The sequence below is a fragment of the Elephantulus edwardii genome, unplaced genomic scaffold (genome assembly GCF_000299155.1).
Source record: "Elephantulus edwardii isolate Elephantulus edwardi_28Jun2011 unplaced genomic scaffold, EleEdw1.0 scaffold00116, whole genome shotgun sequence".
Taxonomy (NCBI): Eukaryota; Metazoa; Chordata; class Mammalia; order Macroscelidea; family Macroscelididae; genus Elephantulus; species Elephantulus edwardii.
The window spans coordinates 9,893,935-9,912,354 of record NW_006399866.1 but is presented as its reverse complement, the minus strand read 5'-3'; the positions used below and the strand labels follow the sequence as shown (position 1 = coordinate 9,912,354).

The 18,420-nt window shown below is 51.1% G+C and overlaps 1 protein-coding gene across 3 annotated transcripts in view; it reads left to right on the top strand.

Annotated features, from left to right (window-relative positions):
• Nucleotides 1-971: 971 nt before the first annotated feature.
• Nucleotides 972-18,420, top strand: part of LHX2 (LIM homeobox 2) — a 27,216-nt gene continuing 9,767 nt past the window's right edge. Inside the window, exons 1-4 of one of the 3 annotated variants that reach the window (XM_006892582.1) lie at nucleotides 972-1,837; nucleotides 3,275-3,477; nucleotides 4,352-4,755; nucleotides 10,520-10,725. In XM_006892582.1, coding sequence (XP_006892644.1) covers nucleotides 1,718-1,837; nucleotides 3,275-3,477; nucleotides 4,352-4,755; nucleotides 10,520-10,725 — 933 coding nt within the window. In that variant the 5' untranslated portion in view covers nucleotides 972-1,717. Of the gene's footprint in view, nucleotides 1,838-3,274; nucleotides 3,478-4,327; nucleotides 4,760-10,519; nucleotides 10,726-18,420 lie in introns of all 3 variants that reach the window. The other 2 variants (XM_006892583.1, XM_006892584.1) reach the window with 2 other exon arrangements.

The following is an 18,420-nucleotide window of genomic DNA, read 5'->3' as shown; positions in this document are numbered from 1 at the left end:
GTGTGTCTCAGGAGTGGGAAAGTTTTTAATAGGTGAAGAGAGTGGTGAGGGAAAAGGAGTAATGAATTTGCAGAGTGCCTACCATATTCCAAGTGTTTTACATTTCTAGTATCTGTCAGCATTACACGTCTGTGGAGATTATTCGTCCCCAGTAAAAATGTCAGAAACAGGCTAAGGGAAGTCAAGTCACTCGACTTGGTTACAGGGCATGTAAATAGCAGAACGAGGACCTGCATTCATGCCTATCAGAGCTCCTAAAGCCATGCCCCTCCTATTCTTCCAAGTTGAAGAGAGACGAGAAAGATCCAGAATTTGCTACAGGCTGAGCCATACACAGAAGGTGTCCTCGCTAACTAGGTGCCCAGTCATACAAGCTGCCATGCCCCCAACCCTATTCCTTGGGAGTCACAACTCTCCTTCAGTCTCTCCTCTCTTTGATCCAGCTGGGCACCCAAGAGGCAAGCTGGGCCGTCTTTAGCCCGAGGCTCATGGAGCTTGGCCTGAAGGCTGAGTTTGGCGGGAAGCGTCCGGAGGCTCCCAAAGTTCTGTCCCAGGCCTGCTTTCTCAGGCCTCCCCAGTTGGTGGCCGAGACCCCTGGCTTGGGGCCTGCCCTTCGGCTGGGAAGACCTGAGTGAGCTGCTTGAGCATCCTCCGTCTGTGTCGTCTTGGGATAGAGCGCGGGGAGGCAGTTAATTTTCTTCCCCGAAGAAATCTCGGAAACTGTTCATAGCTTTAAAAGTGCAAACCCCACGCTCTGCCTCCTCCCTCTCTTCCGCCGCCTCCCTCCAACCTCGCCCACCAGCTCCCACCATCTCCTCTCTCTTCTCTTGATTCTCCCCTCCCTCTTGGGTCTCCCGCCTTCCCGGAGCACGCGCTGCCCCGGCCCGGGGCGCGGGGCGGCCAATGGCACGGCAGCAGGACGTGATGTCAGGCGCGGCTGTAGAAAAGGCGCGGAGGCTTGCGCTGGCGCGGACTGCAGAGCTGGGCTGGGCTCGGCGCGCGCTTGGAGAGCATTGCGCGCGGCTGGGCCCGCGGCCCACGGCTCCTCCTACCTCTCTGCTCCTCCTCCTTTTTCTCCTCCTCCACCTCCTCCTCCCTCCCCTCCTCCTCCGCCACCTCCTCCTCCTCTTCTTCCTCCTCCTCTTCAATTCTCCCGGTGGCTCGACTCGGCTCGCTGGTTTCGGAGAAATCCCTAGTCCAGTCGTAGACTCAGCGCCCAAGCGGGTCGCCCTGGGCTGGGGGCGCACCCGTGGGAGGGGAGGGGTCCAGGCAGTTGGACCGCCGCCCGCACCAAGCAGCTCCCGGGTGAGCCTCGACCCAGCCGTCGTTGCCTCTGGCAGAGTTTGCGCCCCTGCTTTGCGCTCTGGGCGCTGAAGCCCGGCGGGCGATGCCCGCGGCGTGAAAGCGCCCACAGCGGGCGCAGACCTTTGCCCTTGTCTCCCGCCCCCCTCCGCCCGGTGCCCTTGTGACCTCGGATTTGGCGCCGCCGCCCAGGCGCCCCGCGATGTAGCTGCCCCTGCGCCTCGGCGGGAGGCGTCCTGGCCCGCGGGCGCCCAGGACCCGGAGCCCGGCCTGGGGGTGCAGCCGAGCTCGGGCGGGGCCGGGGCCGCGGTGGCGATGCGCCGGGCCCGTTAGCTCCGGAGCGCCGGGCAGCTGAGGCGGGGGGCAAGCCCTTCCGCGGAGGAGCCGCGCCCCCGGCCCCGCCGGTCCCGCCGCGATGCTGTTCCACAGTCTGTCGGGCCCCGAGGTACATGGGGTCATCGACGAGATGGACCGAAGGGCCAAGAGCGAGGCTCCTGCTATAAGCTCCGCCATCGACCGCGGCGACACGGAGACGGTAGGCGCTTGACTGAGAGATCAGGGCTGGAACCGGGCTGGGTCGGGGCAGATCTGTGTCTCCGCTTCTTGAAGTTTAGGGGTACTTTGGGAGCGAGCGTCCTTCGTGCCGCACGGGACTGGGCGCTGGGAACCCATGAGCAGGATTCAGGGCCCAGAACTACTGGCCTGGGGAAACCCTGGCAGCTGGGACGGAGGGAAACATGATTGAAGGCGGAATCTCAGACCTGGCGGGTGGAGGAGAGACCATTTCTCCCCAAGTGGGAGCGAAGTGTGTCTCGGCTCCGGCGGCTTCCACCTCATCTTCCGCTGTTGGCTCCGCGGCTTCTTCCCTTTGGTCCAGCTTCTGTAAACCAGCGGGCGGAATTGGGGTTCCATCCAGCTTGGGCCGCTCCACACCTTTCGGTAGATGAGGCACCCTGCGCAATTTCGGGGGCCAGAGTTTTGATGGCCAAAGCTTTTCGTTGCTTCTGTTCTCGGCCTCCCGGCCTACTGGCCGGCACTTCTTGGCCAAGCCAGGGGCTCAGAGTTCAGACTCTGGCTTGGTAGTATCTGCACAACTGGCTCCGCCGGCCCAGCCTCAAATAGCCAGTTCCTCCCTCAGACCTCCCCAGAGATTCTGCGAGGAGCTGCCCAAGAAGAGCCCAGAAGTGACCTTTAGAAGCTGAGGCTGCTTCGAGCATGGGCCAGGCTTCTCTGCTCCCACAGCTAGAGCGGTGGCTCCAGTCGCCTCGTGCTGGACGCTCGGTTAGATTAGGAGAGGATTTGTGTTGGGCCTGTCCTGCATCGGAGGACCTTGAGGATTCCCCTGTACCCCACTTATCATCTCCCAGCTTGGCACTCCAGAAGGCCCCGGCCGGTGTGTAGTGGTAGTAGACGGGACAGGAGTCCCTGCGACCTGTCCTGGCCTAAACAGTTGGCTTAAGGATCCAAAAATCACTAGGCTGGCGGTCAGGGAGTTCTCCTGTGTTTCCAGAAAAGAGTCTGTGTTTGGGTGACTCTCACTGGTCACCCTATCCCTTTTCCAGGGCACAGCCAAGTGGCTCCCTTAAGAAACTATTGGGGGAGGGGGGAGGCGGGGAGCTGTTGGAGAGTTTGACCGGAGTAGCCACCGCTGCTCCAGTCCCTAAACAGTTTAAGCCTTTCTGAGGATCAGGAAAGGAGAAGAGGAGGGGAGAAAAGTAAGGCTGATGAGCCGCAGGCCAGGATCCCGGTCAGAACCTGGGGCCGGCTGGCGCTGCAAAGGCGGGCCTGGGGTTGTGAGCAGCTCGAATACGGGCCTTTTCAGGTGGAGATAGAGAGTTGCACGCTTTGGCAGCCCCGCTGCGCGCTTCGGGCTTAAGGGACCCACAAAGGGAGCCGCGGGCACCCGTCTCCGCGGCGGCAGGGCCGCAGGCTGATGCAGGCGCTGCCGTCTCCCGCCTTCCTCCCTCCGCAGACCATGCCGTCCATCAGCAGTGACCGCGCCGCACTGTGCGCTGGCTGCGGGGGCAAGATCTCGGACCGCTATTACCTGCTGGCGGTGGACAAGCAGTGGCACATGCGCTGCCTCAAGTGCTGCGAATGCAAGCTCAATCTGGAGTCGGAGCTCACCTGTTTCAGCAAGGACGGCAGCATCTACTGCAAAGAAGACTACTACAGGTAGCCCTTCCACTCGGGTCCCACTGCCATTCAGGACCCTGACCCCCCATCTCAGGGGCAGTCTTGTCCCACTCATCCACCTCCGGTCCTGGGGCATGCTTCCCTACTCACGAGCCCCCTGCGAAACACCAACTGTTGACAACCTTTCAAAGAGACAGATTGGGGAGCTCTTGGTAAGTGTAGGGTCTCAGAGCAAACCAGCTGAGAGTAGACCATAGATAACTTAGGTTTGGGTTCTTGCGCTCTTTCCCTGGGTGTCCTGGAGAAGAGAGAAGTAGGCATCCCCCCGCCCAGGTAGTCTGGGTTGGTGTACAGCAAAGTTTAAGACAAATTAGGGGAGTGGGTGCATTTCCGGGTCTCTGGGCAAGATGAGAGCGAAAACCGGCCAGGATTAAAGGACGGAAAGCACTAACAGGCTCCAAATGCCCTGTGTCTTCTTTTGGGGCTTAGTGTTCGGATCTGTTTATATTCGCTCGCTCTCTCCCCTTTTCTGTGTTTTCCCCAAAGTTACAAACGTTTCCTGGCATTGGTATGGAGGGTAAGAGTAAAGGGTGGTTGAAGGATTGATGAGGGAGTCTCAACCCCCTAAACCCTAAGCAAAGACTTTTCTAGGGCTTGCTCACACTTTTAGGTCAAGTGGAGCCTGGGGAGGCGTGGAAAATGGTTAAGGGAAAACAATATTTTAGAGCAGTAGCAGGATCAGTCCCAGGCCTGGGTAAAAATGTAGTTCCTCTTGCCCCGTTGCCAAGGCAAGTTTATCTTGGAGGGGGAGGGGACTGCCCTCAGCCGCAGCTGCGGCACCTGGAGGTGGGCTATGGGAGAGGGGTTACGAGACCCTGTGTCCCCACAGCCCCTCCCTCCATGGTCCCCACAGGCGGTTCTCTGTGCAGCGCTGCGCCCGCTGCCACCTGGGCATCTCGGCCTCGGAGATGGTGATGCGCGCCCGGGACTTGGTTTATCACCTCAACTGCTTCACGTGCACCACGTGTAACAAGATGCTGACCACGGGCGACCACTTTGGCATGAAGGACAGCCTGGTCTACTGCCGCTTGCATTTCGAAGCGTTGCTGCAGGGCGAGTACCCTACGCACTTCAACCACGCCGACGTGGCGGCAGCAGCAGCCGCGGCTGCTGCAGCCAAGAGCGCGGGGCTGGGTGCTGCGGGGGCCAACCCTCTGGGTCTTCCCTACTACAATGGCGTGGGCACCGTGCAGAAGGGGAGGCCGAGAAAGCGCAAGAGCCCCGGCCCTGGGGCGGACCTCGCGGCCTACAACGCCGGTGAGTGCTAGGCACGCGGAACGACCTGGTCGGGTGGGACATTGTGTGTCCAGAGTGTATCTCAGAGTGCTGGGCTTGTAGTGGTACTCTGGCCTCACTATTCCAGGGCCCTGCATGGCCCCGACGGGAGGGACATTAGCCCCCTAGATATCAGTCCGCTTGCCTTTAGCTGGGGCAGGACGAGCAGGCGCATTCACTCCCGGCTGCCCCTGATGCAAGGTTCTGTCGCTGAGAAATTGGTTTTCAGAGGCAGCCTCTTGTTTTGGGCCTTTCCTCGGTGTTGCCGTGTGGCAAGTGCGGGGGCAGGGAAGCAAGGCGGCGCCAACACCAAACAGGTTCTTGGTTGGCAGGGCTGCAGGCGGAGAACTGGGAACGGAACAGCGAGGCAAGGCGGTAGGGGTCCCAAGAGACAGAGCTGGCGAGGCCTGGGGCATAGGGCTTGGTCTGGAGTGATGCCTGCCTGGATGAAATGTCCTCAGGGCAGTAGATTAGGGGAACTCGGCCTGGAGCCCTTTAGAGGTTTAAGTTGCAGGCCATTGTGCCCAGCTCGATTCTCCTGCCGGCCAGGTCCTCCCCACTGCCCACCTCTCGGCGCCTTCAGGGTGCTAGGGTGAGGGCTGCGACCCTCGGAATCCTGCGTCCACGACTGATGCCCAGGCCTGTGGAAAAGAGGAGGTGGGGAGGCAGAGGGAAGAGGGTGTTGCTTTCCCAGTCCCGGCGCTTTTAAACCCCGGGTCGTTTTCTGCGAGGCTTTGCCCCCCCTCTTGAGCCCCTGTCTGCCCCAAGACAGCTCCTGAGGTTTTTAGGCCCGGCAGATTGAACCGTCCACATGTGCCCTAAATCTGGACAACCAGGAAAGGTTTACGACTCCCCTGGCTTCCGAACTAGTTTATTTGCAATTATTTTCCTTCTTTCATCGAGGGGGTTTTGTTTTCTGCCTCTTTTCCCCCTCAGATAAACGCACAAGTTAGAAAACAGAAAAATGGGGGGGATGGAAAACAAACCGAAGACTGTGAGACTATGGGGGGGTACACGGTGATGCTGGAAAAAGTTGAGGGGAGTCAGTTATTTTTATCTTTGAAGTATGAGCTGACTGGAGAGGGAAATAGGATGGGGGGGGCAGGGGCGGGGTCGCGTTCGCTCCACCGAAGTTGGTTGTTTGTTGGAGGGTTGCGAGTCCTGTGTATTTTTGTGAGGACCGGGCAGGAAAATCCACAGTTTGAAAAAGGCTGAGGCGGCCTCAGGGCTAGTCCACTGTGGTGGCTGCCGCGGATTTAGGATTTGCCTAAAAGGTTCTATCAAAGATGCTGCGCTCCAGAATTTGCATCCCTCACTTCTCATCACCCCAAAAATGAAGAATCAACCTAGTCCAGACCAGGTCTGCCCCCAACAAAGCCGCATCTATTTACTAAGTGGAGTCGGCCTTGCCTCGGTAGGAAGCAGCCTGGGCTCTCAGGCCCCAGGGCGCTCGGCTGGTGGGGAGGTGGAATTGTTTTCCTGGGATGCACATTAAGAACCGTGTTTGGAACTGACTAGTTGAAGGTGTAAAGATTTATCTCTGATATTTGCTGCTCTTCGGCTGCCCCGAGCTCTGAGATGTGACTGGAGACTGAATTTCCGGAGTTCGGCCCCTCTGAGACAGCACCACACTGTCTAAGCCTCAGGTCCCTTCTTTCCCTGTCACTCCCTTTTCCGCTCGGTCCTCTGGGCTGTGCCTCTCTCTCTCCGGTTGCGCACATGCTGGCGGTGGCCGGTGCTCTCGTACTCGCAGAGCGCGCCGCGCGCCACTGGCGGCTGTGTAGCTCGCTTATTCCGGGATGGCTTGGGAAAAGGGGGCGCTGAACCCAACTAGGCCTCCTCAGGTCTGCCTTTACCCCACCCCTCCTGCGCACCTGGAGAGGAAAGGGCTGTAGGGCGCAAGGATTGAACATAGGGCAGGGGCGGTGGTTGGTCCCACTGAGGTCTGAGTGAGCTGTGCGTATGGGGGGCGGGGGTACGAGCGCGTGTTTCCCACTAGGAGAAATTGGAGTTTGTTTGTGTGTGTCCCGCACCCCGGGGACCAACCACACCGGTCCCTTGAAAGTTCCTCAGTCTAAAGGACATTCGACAAGGAGCTGTAGCGCGTTACTAAACACATCTCCGGATCGAGGTGGGAGAGGGCGCCGTCGGTGCGTCCAGCCCTGGGGTTAATGGGGGACAGCCAAGGCCTCGGGGTCGGAAAGTCCTTCCGGGGCGGGAACCGCCGTGTCCCACCTCCGGCTTCCTTGGCCCCGGAGGCCTTGGAGGTCCTGGAACTGAAACCCGCCCCCCCAACACACACTCCCAAAACAGGGCTGCCCACGGGCCGGGGGTGCGGCAGGGTGGCCCCGGGAGGGCCGTGCGCTTGGCGTCGGATTTGCGCGCCATGGTTGCCACTGAGTCCCGCGCGGACCGGCCGGACGCCGAGGCCTCCCCGAGCCCCAGCTTTTTGTGTGTGTGTGCCTGGCGGCATAATTACTGATTTGATTCCAATCCATTATTTAGACAATTGAACCTACAATCTCGTCTTTAGTAAAATGAGGCGAAGTCAGATTTGATTACAGGTTCAGTCCCAGCGACAAGAGCTCGAAACCCGATGGGTTAATAACAGATCACGAGTAAATTATTCATGATTTTACGAGCTCTTTAGCTCCATTGAATCGGCCTAATTGAGAGGAAAAAAAAAAGAGAGAGAGAGAAAGCCCGAGTCCTCCTCCTCCCCTCAGTCCCTCTCCCCTCCCCGATCTGGTCCTGGGGAACCAGCACGGCCTGGGCTTGAGGAGGTCTGGGGCGCTGGCCAAACCTGGGTGCAAGGGGTCACCTTCCTCTGCTTTCTTCTGTCCCGTCCCTCAGCACAGCCCCTTGCCCTAGAGGGGGCCCTTCTTCGGCCTTTCTTGGTCTGACCAGCTCCCCTCCTCTCTGTTTCGCTCCTGTCCCCTTCTCGCCACTCTCGAAATTGTAACAGCTTCTGAAAAGGCCTCCTGGAGGAATGCGTCCCCTCCAGGCCCCAGACGCCTGTACCCGCCCTGGAACCTCCAGCACACCTTTTTCAGAGTTTACAGCCTTTCTTCTCAGCCCTTATTTATTTCTCAATCTTTGTAGCTCTCTGCTTCTTTACCATCCCCATTGCCTGTTTATCAAAAACCTAGCCATGTCCATTTTGCCTCCTTGTCAATCTTCTTTTCTACCCATTCTCTGGCTTTTTCTACCCTTGTTCCTTTCTTTGCTATCTCTGCTCTTCCTGCCTCCCTCCCTTGCTTCACGCCACCTCCCCCCACATAGACTGCACTTGGGTTATGTCCCTTGGGTTCACAGGGCTCCCGGGTCCCTGTGGAGCTCATTAACAGCTGAGAGACCCAGGCCGGGGCTGGGCCCAGATATCCCCTTTGGGAGGCCTGCCCCACCCCCATGGAGCTGGGGGCTGGGGTCTAGAAAAGGGCTCGCACTGTTGTGGGGGCGGAGCTGGTTTTTGTGGATCCTTCTGGGAGCCCTCCTTGGATCCCCTTCAATTTATGGGCCCCGTGCCTCACCCACTCTGGGAGCAATGACCAAGGTGGAGGACCTGGATAAGTGTAGCCAGGGACTTGTGAGAGGAGTAGGAGCCTTTTGGTGTCACGTCCAAGGTCAGGAGTAAAAATCTGCTGCCCTGCAAATTCTCTAGGTAGAGGCTACCTTCCAGGAGGGCAGGGGGTGGGATGGTCACCTGAGCAGAAGTAGTTTGGGGTTAGATTGTCAGATAACATGCAAGACATCCTACTAAATTTTAATTTCAGAAAAACATGTAGTGTTAGAACTTAAGAATGTGGTTTGCTTTAGTAATATTATTATACATCTGAAATTCATATTTAGCTGGGTGTCCTATAATTCCTCCCTCCCCATCTCTTTTATGGGAGTGTTACGAAGTCTGGAAATAGCCCTAGCAGCATGTGGTTAAGGGATTCCGCTTGACCACAAAGAAATCAGTAGTTCAAAATCCATTAGCTACTCCAAGGGAGACAGGTGAGACAGTCTACTTCTGGAAAGGTTTACAGCTGTGTGGGGTCCTTCTTCTTTGTCCAATAGGGGTAGTAGGAGTAGGAATCCATTGAATGGCAGTGGGTTTGGCTTGGGCTTTCACCAAAGCAAGCCTTAGTGTTGTGAGATAGCTTAGGGTGTGAGGCTAGCATCTTGGAATCTTTCTGGGTCCCAGTCAGCCCCACACTGAGAAGCACCTTCTTGAGACAATAGGTGAATTTCACCTGTGTCCCTCCCTGAACTATCCTCCAGGCATTAGTAACCAGACCCCAGCTGAGCCCCATTTGGATGGAATCAGGCTCCTGGAAGAGTCCTGCCTTCATTCTTACTCCTTTTAGTATGTGGTGGAAGGAATCAGAAGATTTCAGTGTTGAACATGTTGCTGTGGCCTGTCATGTTTGAACCCACTCATAGCTGACCCTCCAGCAAGTTTTCAGACGCAGTAAATCAGGTGGGATTGCCTATCTTTCTCCCATGGAGCAGCTGTTGGATTTGAACCACGTGTCTTTGGGTTGACTGCGCAAGTCTTTACCAAGAGGCCACCGGAACTCCCTAGTGTTGAACACAGACTTAGCCATTACCAATTGTTGTGGTTAGGTGCCTTGAGTCAGCTGCGACTTACAATAACACTACAAAAAGTAGATCTGAACCCTATTCTGTGCCATCTGAGTCTCTACCATGTTCATTGTTGCAGTCATTGTGTCAGTTCATGTCATTGAGGGCCTTCTTTTCTTTCACTGACCCTCAGTTTTTCCCAGTATGATGAATATAGCATGATATCTGTGCAAAATGGTTTCACTTCCCTGGGCTTCAGTTTCCTCATCTCTCAAATGGAATGGGGTGAACTAAAGTAGCCATTTCTTGTAAATACAAGTCCGGTGACAGGTGAAAGGACAAAGGCATAAAGTCAGTGTCTAATACATGTTCTTTTCTTCTTTCAACTTCATTCTCTTTCCAGTTCCAATTCTGCCACCCTCCCTAAGAGACTTTACCTCCTTGGGCTTTATTTGCCCCTTTGGCTAAACGAGGAACTTGCTTTACACAGCAGTAGTGAGGCATAAGCTACAAAACATATTTCTTGTTCAGTTCCTAGCCCAGGAAGCATTCAACATTTTTGGTTGTGGGAACAAATAAGAGAAAATAAAATTTTTTCTCCCTTTCAGTCAGCATCTTCCAGATGCCTACCCTAGATGACTTGGGGAGAGTGTACTCCTCCTTAGGGAGTACAAGGGGAAATGAACACCTAGGCCCCAAGTCCTTGCACTACTCTGTGTCTGCAGTCAAATAATTTATATCTCTGCAGTTCATTTTAAACATCATAATAACAGAGAAATAATATTTGGCTCCGTGAGGTTGTTTGAGGAGTCAGCGTGAAGTGCACGTAAAGTCCTTTTTAACCTGTCATCTAGAGTGGAACAAGTTATCAGTCAACAAGTGGTAATTATTAGTGTCCCTGTTTAAAATGATGACTCAGAATGGTTTGGTTTTTTTTTTATATCCACAGAGCTGGATTTGAATATCAGATCTTGTATTTTCTGGTTGTATGACTGTAGGCAGGTTGCTTTTTCTCTCTGAGTCTCAGTTTCCCCATCCGTTAAGTTGGAGAAAATACTCCTATCCCAAATTGATCTTAAAGATAGACACATTTGCAGCTGGTGGTGTTGGTGTGGACTTAATGGTGGGGTGGGCCAAGAGGTTCACGCACATGCTTACTCTGCGTCCGTCTCCCTAGCACTGAGCTGCAATGAAAACGATGCAGAACACCTCGATCGCGACCAGCCGTACCCCAGCAGCCAGAAGACAAAGCGTATGCGTACCTCCTTCAAGCACCACCAGCTTCGGACCATGAAGTCTTACTTTGCCATTAACCACAATCCTGATGCCAAGGACTTGAAGCAGCTCGCGCAGAAGACAGGCCTCACCAAGCGGGTCCTCCAGGTCAGTTGGGTCAGGGTGGGAGTGAGGGCACCTGCAGCTGACAGGGCCTGATCTTTGACCTGGTATTTTTCTTTATCTTTCTTGTTTTTGACATCTGTCACTTAATTTGTTTTCATATGCATCTTTCTTTTTTGTTGCTTTTTTCTTTTGAGATTTTTCTGTTTTTCTGCCTCTTTGTCTCCATCCAGTTTCTTTTATGTCTTGTAAACAATTTTAAAATATTATTTATTACTCAAGAACTCTGGTGACCTAGTGGGTAAGGAGTTGTGCTTACAACCCAAAGGCAAAAAGTTTGACAACAAAAAATGCAAGAAGTTTGAATCCACCAGCTACTCTGAGGGAGAAAGATGGGCAGTATCCTCCTACGCAATTTACAGTCTCCGAAAAATCTACTGGAGGATCAGCTATGAATCAGTTCCTACTTGATGGCATAGAACAGCAACAGCAACATTTATTACTCATGTGATACTCAAACATAGTCCCACTGTAAAAGGTTGAAATAAATCACATATACCTGGAGGCCCCTGCCTGTCTTGGACTCCCTCATTCCATGACATCTCTCAGAGGAGACAGCTGTTAGCTCTTCACTGCTCACTCATTTCTTCTAGTTTCTCTCTTCCACCCTCCTCCCCCAAGTTCATTTTTATTTGTTCTGACATTCTCTCTAGATTTCTCTGACGTCTCTTTTTTTGTTGTCTCCAAGGCTCCCCTGGAAGCATGGTTGGCAGGTTATAGGCAGATCCCAAAGGGTAGGCAAGAGAGACTTTCATAAATTTGCCAATGGAGCATTGAGGAAAGAGGTTGTTTGTCTCTGAAACTGAGTGGAGTTGCAGCTGTGTATGAAGGTGTTTTCTTGATAGAGAGGGAATCCAGAACTCTCACCAGATTCCACAGTCTGCCCCTGCTTTGGGACCTCCGGTCCTTACTTTGTACAGACTTAAAGCCTTGGGCTGCCACTTCTGAATCTTCAACTTCTACTCTTACTCATTTTGTGATCTTGGCCAAGTCCTGTGAGGTCTCTGAGCCTCAGTTTCCTCATCTGTAAAAGGGCCCCAAGAAACTATCTGTACTACAGGGTTATCAGGTGATATAAAGTGCTTATTACAGGGTCTGAAAACTGCTAAAGAAACCTCAAATTCCTTGACATTGAGTTGGAACTGACTCATAGCTGACCATCCAGCAGGTTTTCAGAGGCTATAAATTGCATGGGAGGAGATTGCTCATCTTTCTCCTGCAGAGCAGCTGGTGGATTCAAACTGCCTGCATAGACATCACAACTCCCTACTGGCTTGGCCTCCAGAGCTCCACCAGAGCTGAGTGGGTAAGGAAGCCAGTTAACATCAAGTCAGTTCTGAGCCTTAGAACTTCATGTATGTCATAGCAGAACTGCGTTCTGTAGCGTTGGGTTTTTTGCTTTGTTTTGTTTTGATTATTATTATACTAGCTTATTTACAAAATTCGAATAACATTGTTCTCCAAAACAGATTCTTCCAATTTTCCTCACCCTCCCTCCCATCAAATTGTACAACCCCATTATTAATCCCTCCTTCCCCTGCACATCCTCATCCCTCTGCTTTCACCCTCCCCGCCTTGGATCCTTATACTCATGTATAGTATTTGTTCTGCCACTGATTGCTGTGTTACTTCAAACAAGGCATTCACAATTATTATCAATTTTTTTTTTTTTAGGATTTTAAGGGCTTTTTTTTTTAAAGGTGGATTTGAATCTCCAGCCTTTTTGGTTGGTAGTCAAACTTGTTAACTATTTCACCACTCAAGAACTCTATTAGTGGATTGTTAGGGGTGGTCAAGTCAGGTAGACTCATAGCAACTCTATGAACAACAGACCTGAATCCTGCCCTGTCCTGTGCCATCCTCATCATATCTAGCTAATATAAATTAGCATTTATTAATTAACTCTCTCAAATAATTCTTTTAAAAAACTCACTCATTGAAGTGGAGTCAGAATAGATTCATAGCTGACCCTCCCACCAGGTTTTTGGAGGCTACCAATCACCTGGGAGGAGATTGCCCAACTTTCTCCCATGGTGCAGGCGGTAGATTCAAACTGCCAGAGAGGTGCTGCTTTTGTTAGTGGTACAGCACCCTGTGATTCCTCCACCGGATCTCCATTATTAATCATATGTATGAATAATGATTCTGGTAGCTGGAGCTCCGTACGATAAGGCAGGAACATCCCTCATCCCTTTCCTTTATCCTTCAGAAAGCAATTTATAATAATATTTTATAAGTAAGAAAACAGAGATAAAGTGATCTGATTAGGGTTTCTCAACAGAGGGGAGGTATTGGGAGTCCAATCTAAGCTACTCTGACCCATCCTCCAATCCCCAGGTGGGGACTGAGGACTGGGAGGGAACTTCAAGGAGATGAGGGTAACGGTGACAGACTTGGACAGGTGTGTAGCCAGGCCACAAAAGCGAGTCTGTCTCAAAACGAAAGAGCAGTGTTGTGACGGCAGTAAGAGGAAAGCCCTGGGACTCGGGCACTGGTCCACTGACTCGGGTAGTGTCTGTCTGTCTGCCACGCCACCCTTACCCCGGAGGGCCGGGTGCAGGCAGCTCTGGAGGCCAAGGATTTGGTGGCCCAGCCGAGGCAGGAACAGACCAATGGGGCGTCGGTGCGCGTCTCTGGACCTGCCCCCAGGCCTGGAGCTTCCTGTGCAGACCCCGCCCTTCCGTAGAGTCCTTGTATGTGGCGCGGGTGCTGGCGCGGGCGCCCAGTTGCGCGCTTGGAGGCTGCGGTCAGTGCCGCTCCAGCTGGGCCCTTTCTTTCGCTTCCCACAGACTTTATCTTTTTGAGACTATATCAGGGGAGCTTCCTCACCTCCTCCAATTCCTCAGGAAGCAACCACGATCTCTGATGCTTCCAGAGGACTTGCTGCCAACTCAAAGACACCAGAGACATGCTAGTGGTTTGTATCCACTAGCAGGAGAAAGTTGTGCAATCTCTTCATGTGTGACTTACAGCCTCTGAAAACCTTCTGGAAGGTCAGCTATTAGTCTTTCCCACTCTACTGCAATGAATGAGTCTTGAAATAGTATCAGTTAATTGATCAATACTATCCACTGAAAAGAGTTCTTGAGTGGTGAAAGGTACTGTCAATTCCAACTCCAGGGAATGTAACAATGACCAGCTCTAATCAGAAGCCCCTTACTGTGAGGAGTAAAGAGGGTACAGTGGTGAAACTGACAGGAATGTGAGCTGGAACCTAAGAGTCTGGTAGCCATGGGTTCAGGAAAACCTGGGCTTGCTTGCCTCCCCAACATAGTGATTGCTTGTCTTTGACAAGTTAGTTATTTTCACTGATCTACAGCATTCTCATCTGTAAACTGGATACCATGAGGATATAGTTACCATGAGGATATAGTTACCATGAAGATATAGTCTTAGTTACCCAGGTTAAATACAGGGTAAGTGACCATAGTTGAGTCTGAATCTGAAATGCAGGGCCAGACTTTACTGTCCTTCCTGAGACTCCAGGCTCATTGCTTGATTTAGAGGCAAATAAGATTTTCAGTGTAATCATCTTTCATCTTTCATGTGACCAGATAGATCTCTTGAGGACCTGTTGGCATTACAGCCTGAGGGAGACGAAGCTGGTGACAGTGATGAATGAGCCTTGATCCTGTTTCTGTAATTACTTGTCTATTTGGTGTAGACTCATACCACAGACAGTCACTTTCCCCAAAGAGTAATCTATGGAGAGGGAGGCACTGTGGAAAACCAGAGAACCAATCATCCTATGTGAGGAAAGGTTCCTCTCGGTGAGTAAATACCCTGTACCTTCTCTCCTTTCCCAGAATCCTGAGCCAGAAAGGCTTACATCGGCCCATTCCTTTTATCATGGAGCCTCAGAAAAGCCAAGGCCAGTTAAGGGAGAAAACCATTGATACGAAAAACCATGAATGTGAAAACCGTGGTTATCTACTAGTAGGCAAATACCTGCATACCTAGGTATCAGGAGGTGTCCCTGGTGGCAGCAGTGCTTCTTGAGCTTGTCATTAAGTGGAAGTGGTTTGATTCCACTCAGTGGCCTACATCTATACTGTGGCTCCTTGGAAGGCAACTTTGCAGTCTGCTTCCAAAAAATCACAAGTGTTGAAAATGGTATAGAGCAGTTCTACCCTATCCAGCAAATGAGGTTACCATGAATCAGAATGGATTCAAAAGTAACTGGCATGGAGGTCCCTAAGTGGCACAATTTCTGTTTGATTTTTAATCTAAAGGCTAGAGTTTCAAACCCACCCAGTTATGCTGCAGAAGAAACAGCTGGCAATCTGCTTCTGTGGAAATTACAGCCAAGAAAACAGCATGAACAGTTCTGTTCTCTAACACATGGAGTCACCACGAGCCAGACTGACTTGATGGCGGTTTTGGGGCAGGGGTTTATTTTGTATCAGGTTCTTAGCTGAGCTTAGCTTAGCTTAGTACATTTGCTCATGGAGTTCTCACTGTCAGACATCATCATCCCTTTACCCCTCAGTGTAGTGAGAACACTGAGGTGCAGCTTATTCTCAATTGCCTGAAGTCACTCTTTGTTGGTAAACTACGGAGGTGATCACATCTTGCTCTGTCTGATCAGAGGGCATTACTCTTTTCTCCTTCATGCCAACCTTGCACAGACTTTCTCTGAATATGAGGCCTGTAGATAAGGAGCCCTGGTGGTACAAGCAGTTAAGTGCTTTCCTGTTAACCTAAAGAATGGCAGTTCAAACACTTCCACTCAGCTGCTCCATGGGAGAAAGACCTGGCAATCTGTTTCGGAAAACTTTCAGCTAAGAAACTTACAGCTAAGAAAACCCTAATCTGTCATATGAGTTTGCTGTGACTCTATGGCACCTAACAATTACAATGTTTGGAGGGAATACTCTCAGAGCATTCCAAATCACTGTTTACCTTCCTCTTGTTATTGTGTGTCTAAGTCAAAACCAATCCATAGCTGACTCTCCAGTGGGTTTTCAGAAGCAATTAATTGCACAGGAGAAGATTGTCCATCTTTCCCCCGCAGAGCAACTGCTGGATTTGAACCATGTGCCTTTGGGATTGCAATATAGCTTCTTACCACTAGGCCACCAGAGCTCCCCACCATCTTCTTAGGCCTCCAAATTTCCTGGCCAAATGCTTAATACTCATCAACAGAGCCATAGCCGCTCATGATTACCCAGTAGTAGGTTGCAAAGCATTCACTATCCTGTCACTCATCTAATTTACCTTAATATTTTCTATTCCATTTTGCAGATGAGAAATTTAGATCCTAGTATGATAAACACTGACATTTATGTTGTTCAACAAATGCTGATATGCAACAGATTAGAGGGAGCACTCTTGGCTTAGTGTTTAGGTAGTTGCTCAGATCTACCAGCTGCTTCTCCAGTAATAGTCTCCTCTCATGAAATTTAGAGCCTCTGAAAACCTACTGCAGGGTCAGCTATGAGTTGATTCCAACTTGACCACAGTGAGTGAGTGGCTGAGTGACAGGGGCAGGCACTGGCAGGGTAGAGCTCACTCCCAGGTGCCCTGATTGCTGATGGACTAGCTAGGGAAGATGAGATGGGAGCAGTTTAGGGATGACTCACCTGGTGATATAGCTTTGGAAGAGAACTCACCAGATGCTCTGCTGGAAAAGGAGGGGCAGTTTCCTCCTGTACCAGTCAGATCCAATTTGACAGTACACACACAAAAAATAAAATATAAAAAAAGAGAAGAACTGGTTGTGATCCTCTCTGACTTATCATGTGATTTGAACACATTAAAGTCTCTGCTCTGAGCTTGTTTCCTTACCTGTGAATTGGGGAAAATAAAGGTTTCTATCTTGAGGATTCCTGGGGATTTGGACAATGTTCCAGCACGGTGCCTGCGGATAAAACAGTGAATGCCCATTAAATAGTTCCTCATCACTGGGTCTGGACCAGCTTAATGGTACTGGGCATTGGGCGCCCCCTGCAGGATCTCCCCCTGAAACTCCCGGCCTAGCTCAACACCAGAGCAGGGGTCAGGTCTGGGGTTGAGACTGTGTTTCCAGAGGGAAGACTGTGTGTGCAGTTCCACCATGCACGTATATGTCCCTCCGAGATTTTATTGAATCTGTAGGTAATGCATGAGCACCACCATAGCAGGCCTGGGATAAACATCCCTACTGGGATTTGGGGTCGGCTCATGTGAGGTCCAGTCAGTTCTCCTACTTACTTGCTAAGTGACCCTGGACGAGTGACTTTATCCTCTTTGTGCCTTGGTGGCAGCAACTATCAAAAGGGAGGGGAATAGTATTAATACCTACTTCTCTGAGTGACTGTAAGGAGTGAATGGGATGCTATATAGTGTAATTTAGAAAGTATATGAGAGACTTAGTATGTTTCTCTCTCGCACGCACACACACATGCACATACACATAATGTGTTCAGAGTTCAGTCTAGCAAGCTCTTCTGTTCACCTTTTAAATTTTTAATTAATCTACATTTTGCTGATGAAGAAACTTAAGTCCCCTTAACCCTGAATCTCTTACAGCTAGTAAGTGATGGAACCAGGAGACAGCCCAGAAGGCTCTGGTTCCAAAGCTCTCTCTCATACAGCACTGTGTAGAGATTGTGATCCTTCCCCTCTGTGGATCTAGCTGCAGAATGCAGCAGTGCAAATAGAGAGAAGAGGAGCTGTGCCCGGTCATGTCGGGAAGGCAGGAGTCCTATTGTAAGGGACTTAATGAATAAAAAGTGCTCAAATATGTCAGCAGCAGCAGCATGACAACCACAATACTCAGTCTTCATCAGTGACCAACATTGCTGGGAGACAGAATGACTTCTTGAACAGAAGTCCATTAAGACATGAGCCTTGCAAATGCATAGAGGCCATTCCTCAGCCCCTAGATGCCTCTCTAAGTTGTCTCTCTCCCTTCCTGGGAGAGGGCCAGGAAGGCAGAATATTAAGATGGTCTGGGCTGGAGGAGCAGGAGGTGAGGACCGTGAACTGATTTACTTGAAAGGTGAAGGTCTTTCTCAGGACTTCATGTTGTGATGCATTTTAACTACCAACAGTTTAAAAACACTCTTTACATCAACCAGTTAGTTACCATTGGCCTGTGAGAAAACTCAGAAGCCAAGAACTGTAGCTCCCCTCTGTTTTCTCACTTGCTTATAAATTACACTGACCTCCTACCATGTGCAGAGCAGGGGGTGAGACACTTGAGTCACTGGTGATCAGGACAGTGAGAAAACAGCTCTGGAGTATGCCTTCTTGTGAGGGAGGATACGGTTGTGTAACAAGGTGCTGCATACATCATTATTATAAGGGCAAGGAAACTCCATTTTTCTCTTTCTTTTTAAATGTTTCGGTATCGCATAACAGAAGTATTTTTGGGTTAGCAGCAGCCATGTGCTACAAAGCTCCTGCACGATAAAAGTACTTGTTTTATGATATGTAATAGTGAACGTGCTATATCAGAGCTGTTTTTTCCCCCAAGTTATGTTATTCTAGAATATTTTCTTTCCAGGCGATGATTGAGAAGTATTTAAAAAAAAGCACAAGGAAGAATTCAAGATACTAAAGAGCTGAACAGAAGATTCCAAAAGGCAGCACGGAATGACAGATCAAAATATTACAATGAAATGTGCGAGGAGCTAGAGTTGGAACATCAAAAGGGCCGAACTCGTTCAGTATTTCTTAAGCTCAAGGAACTAAAGA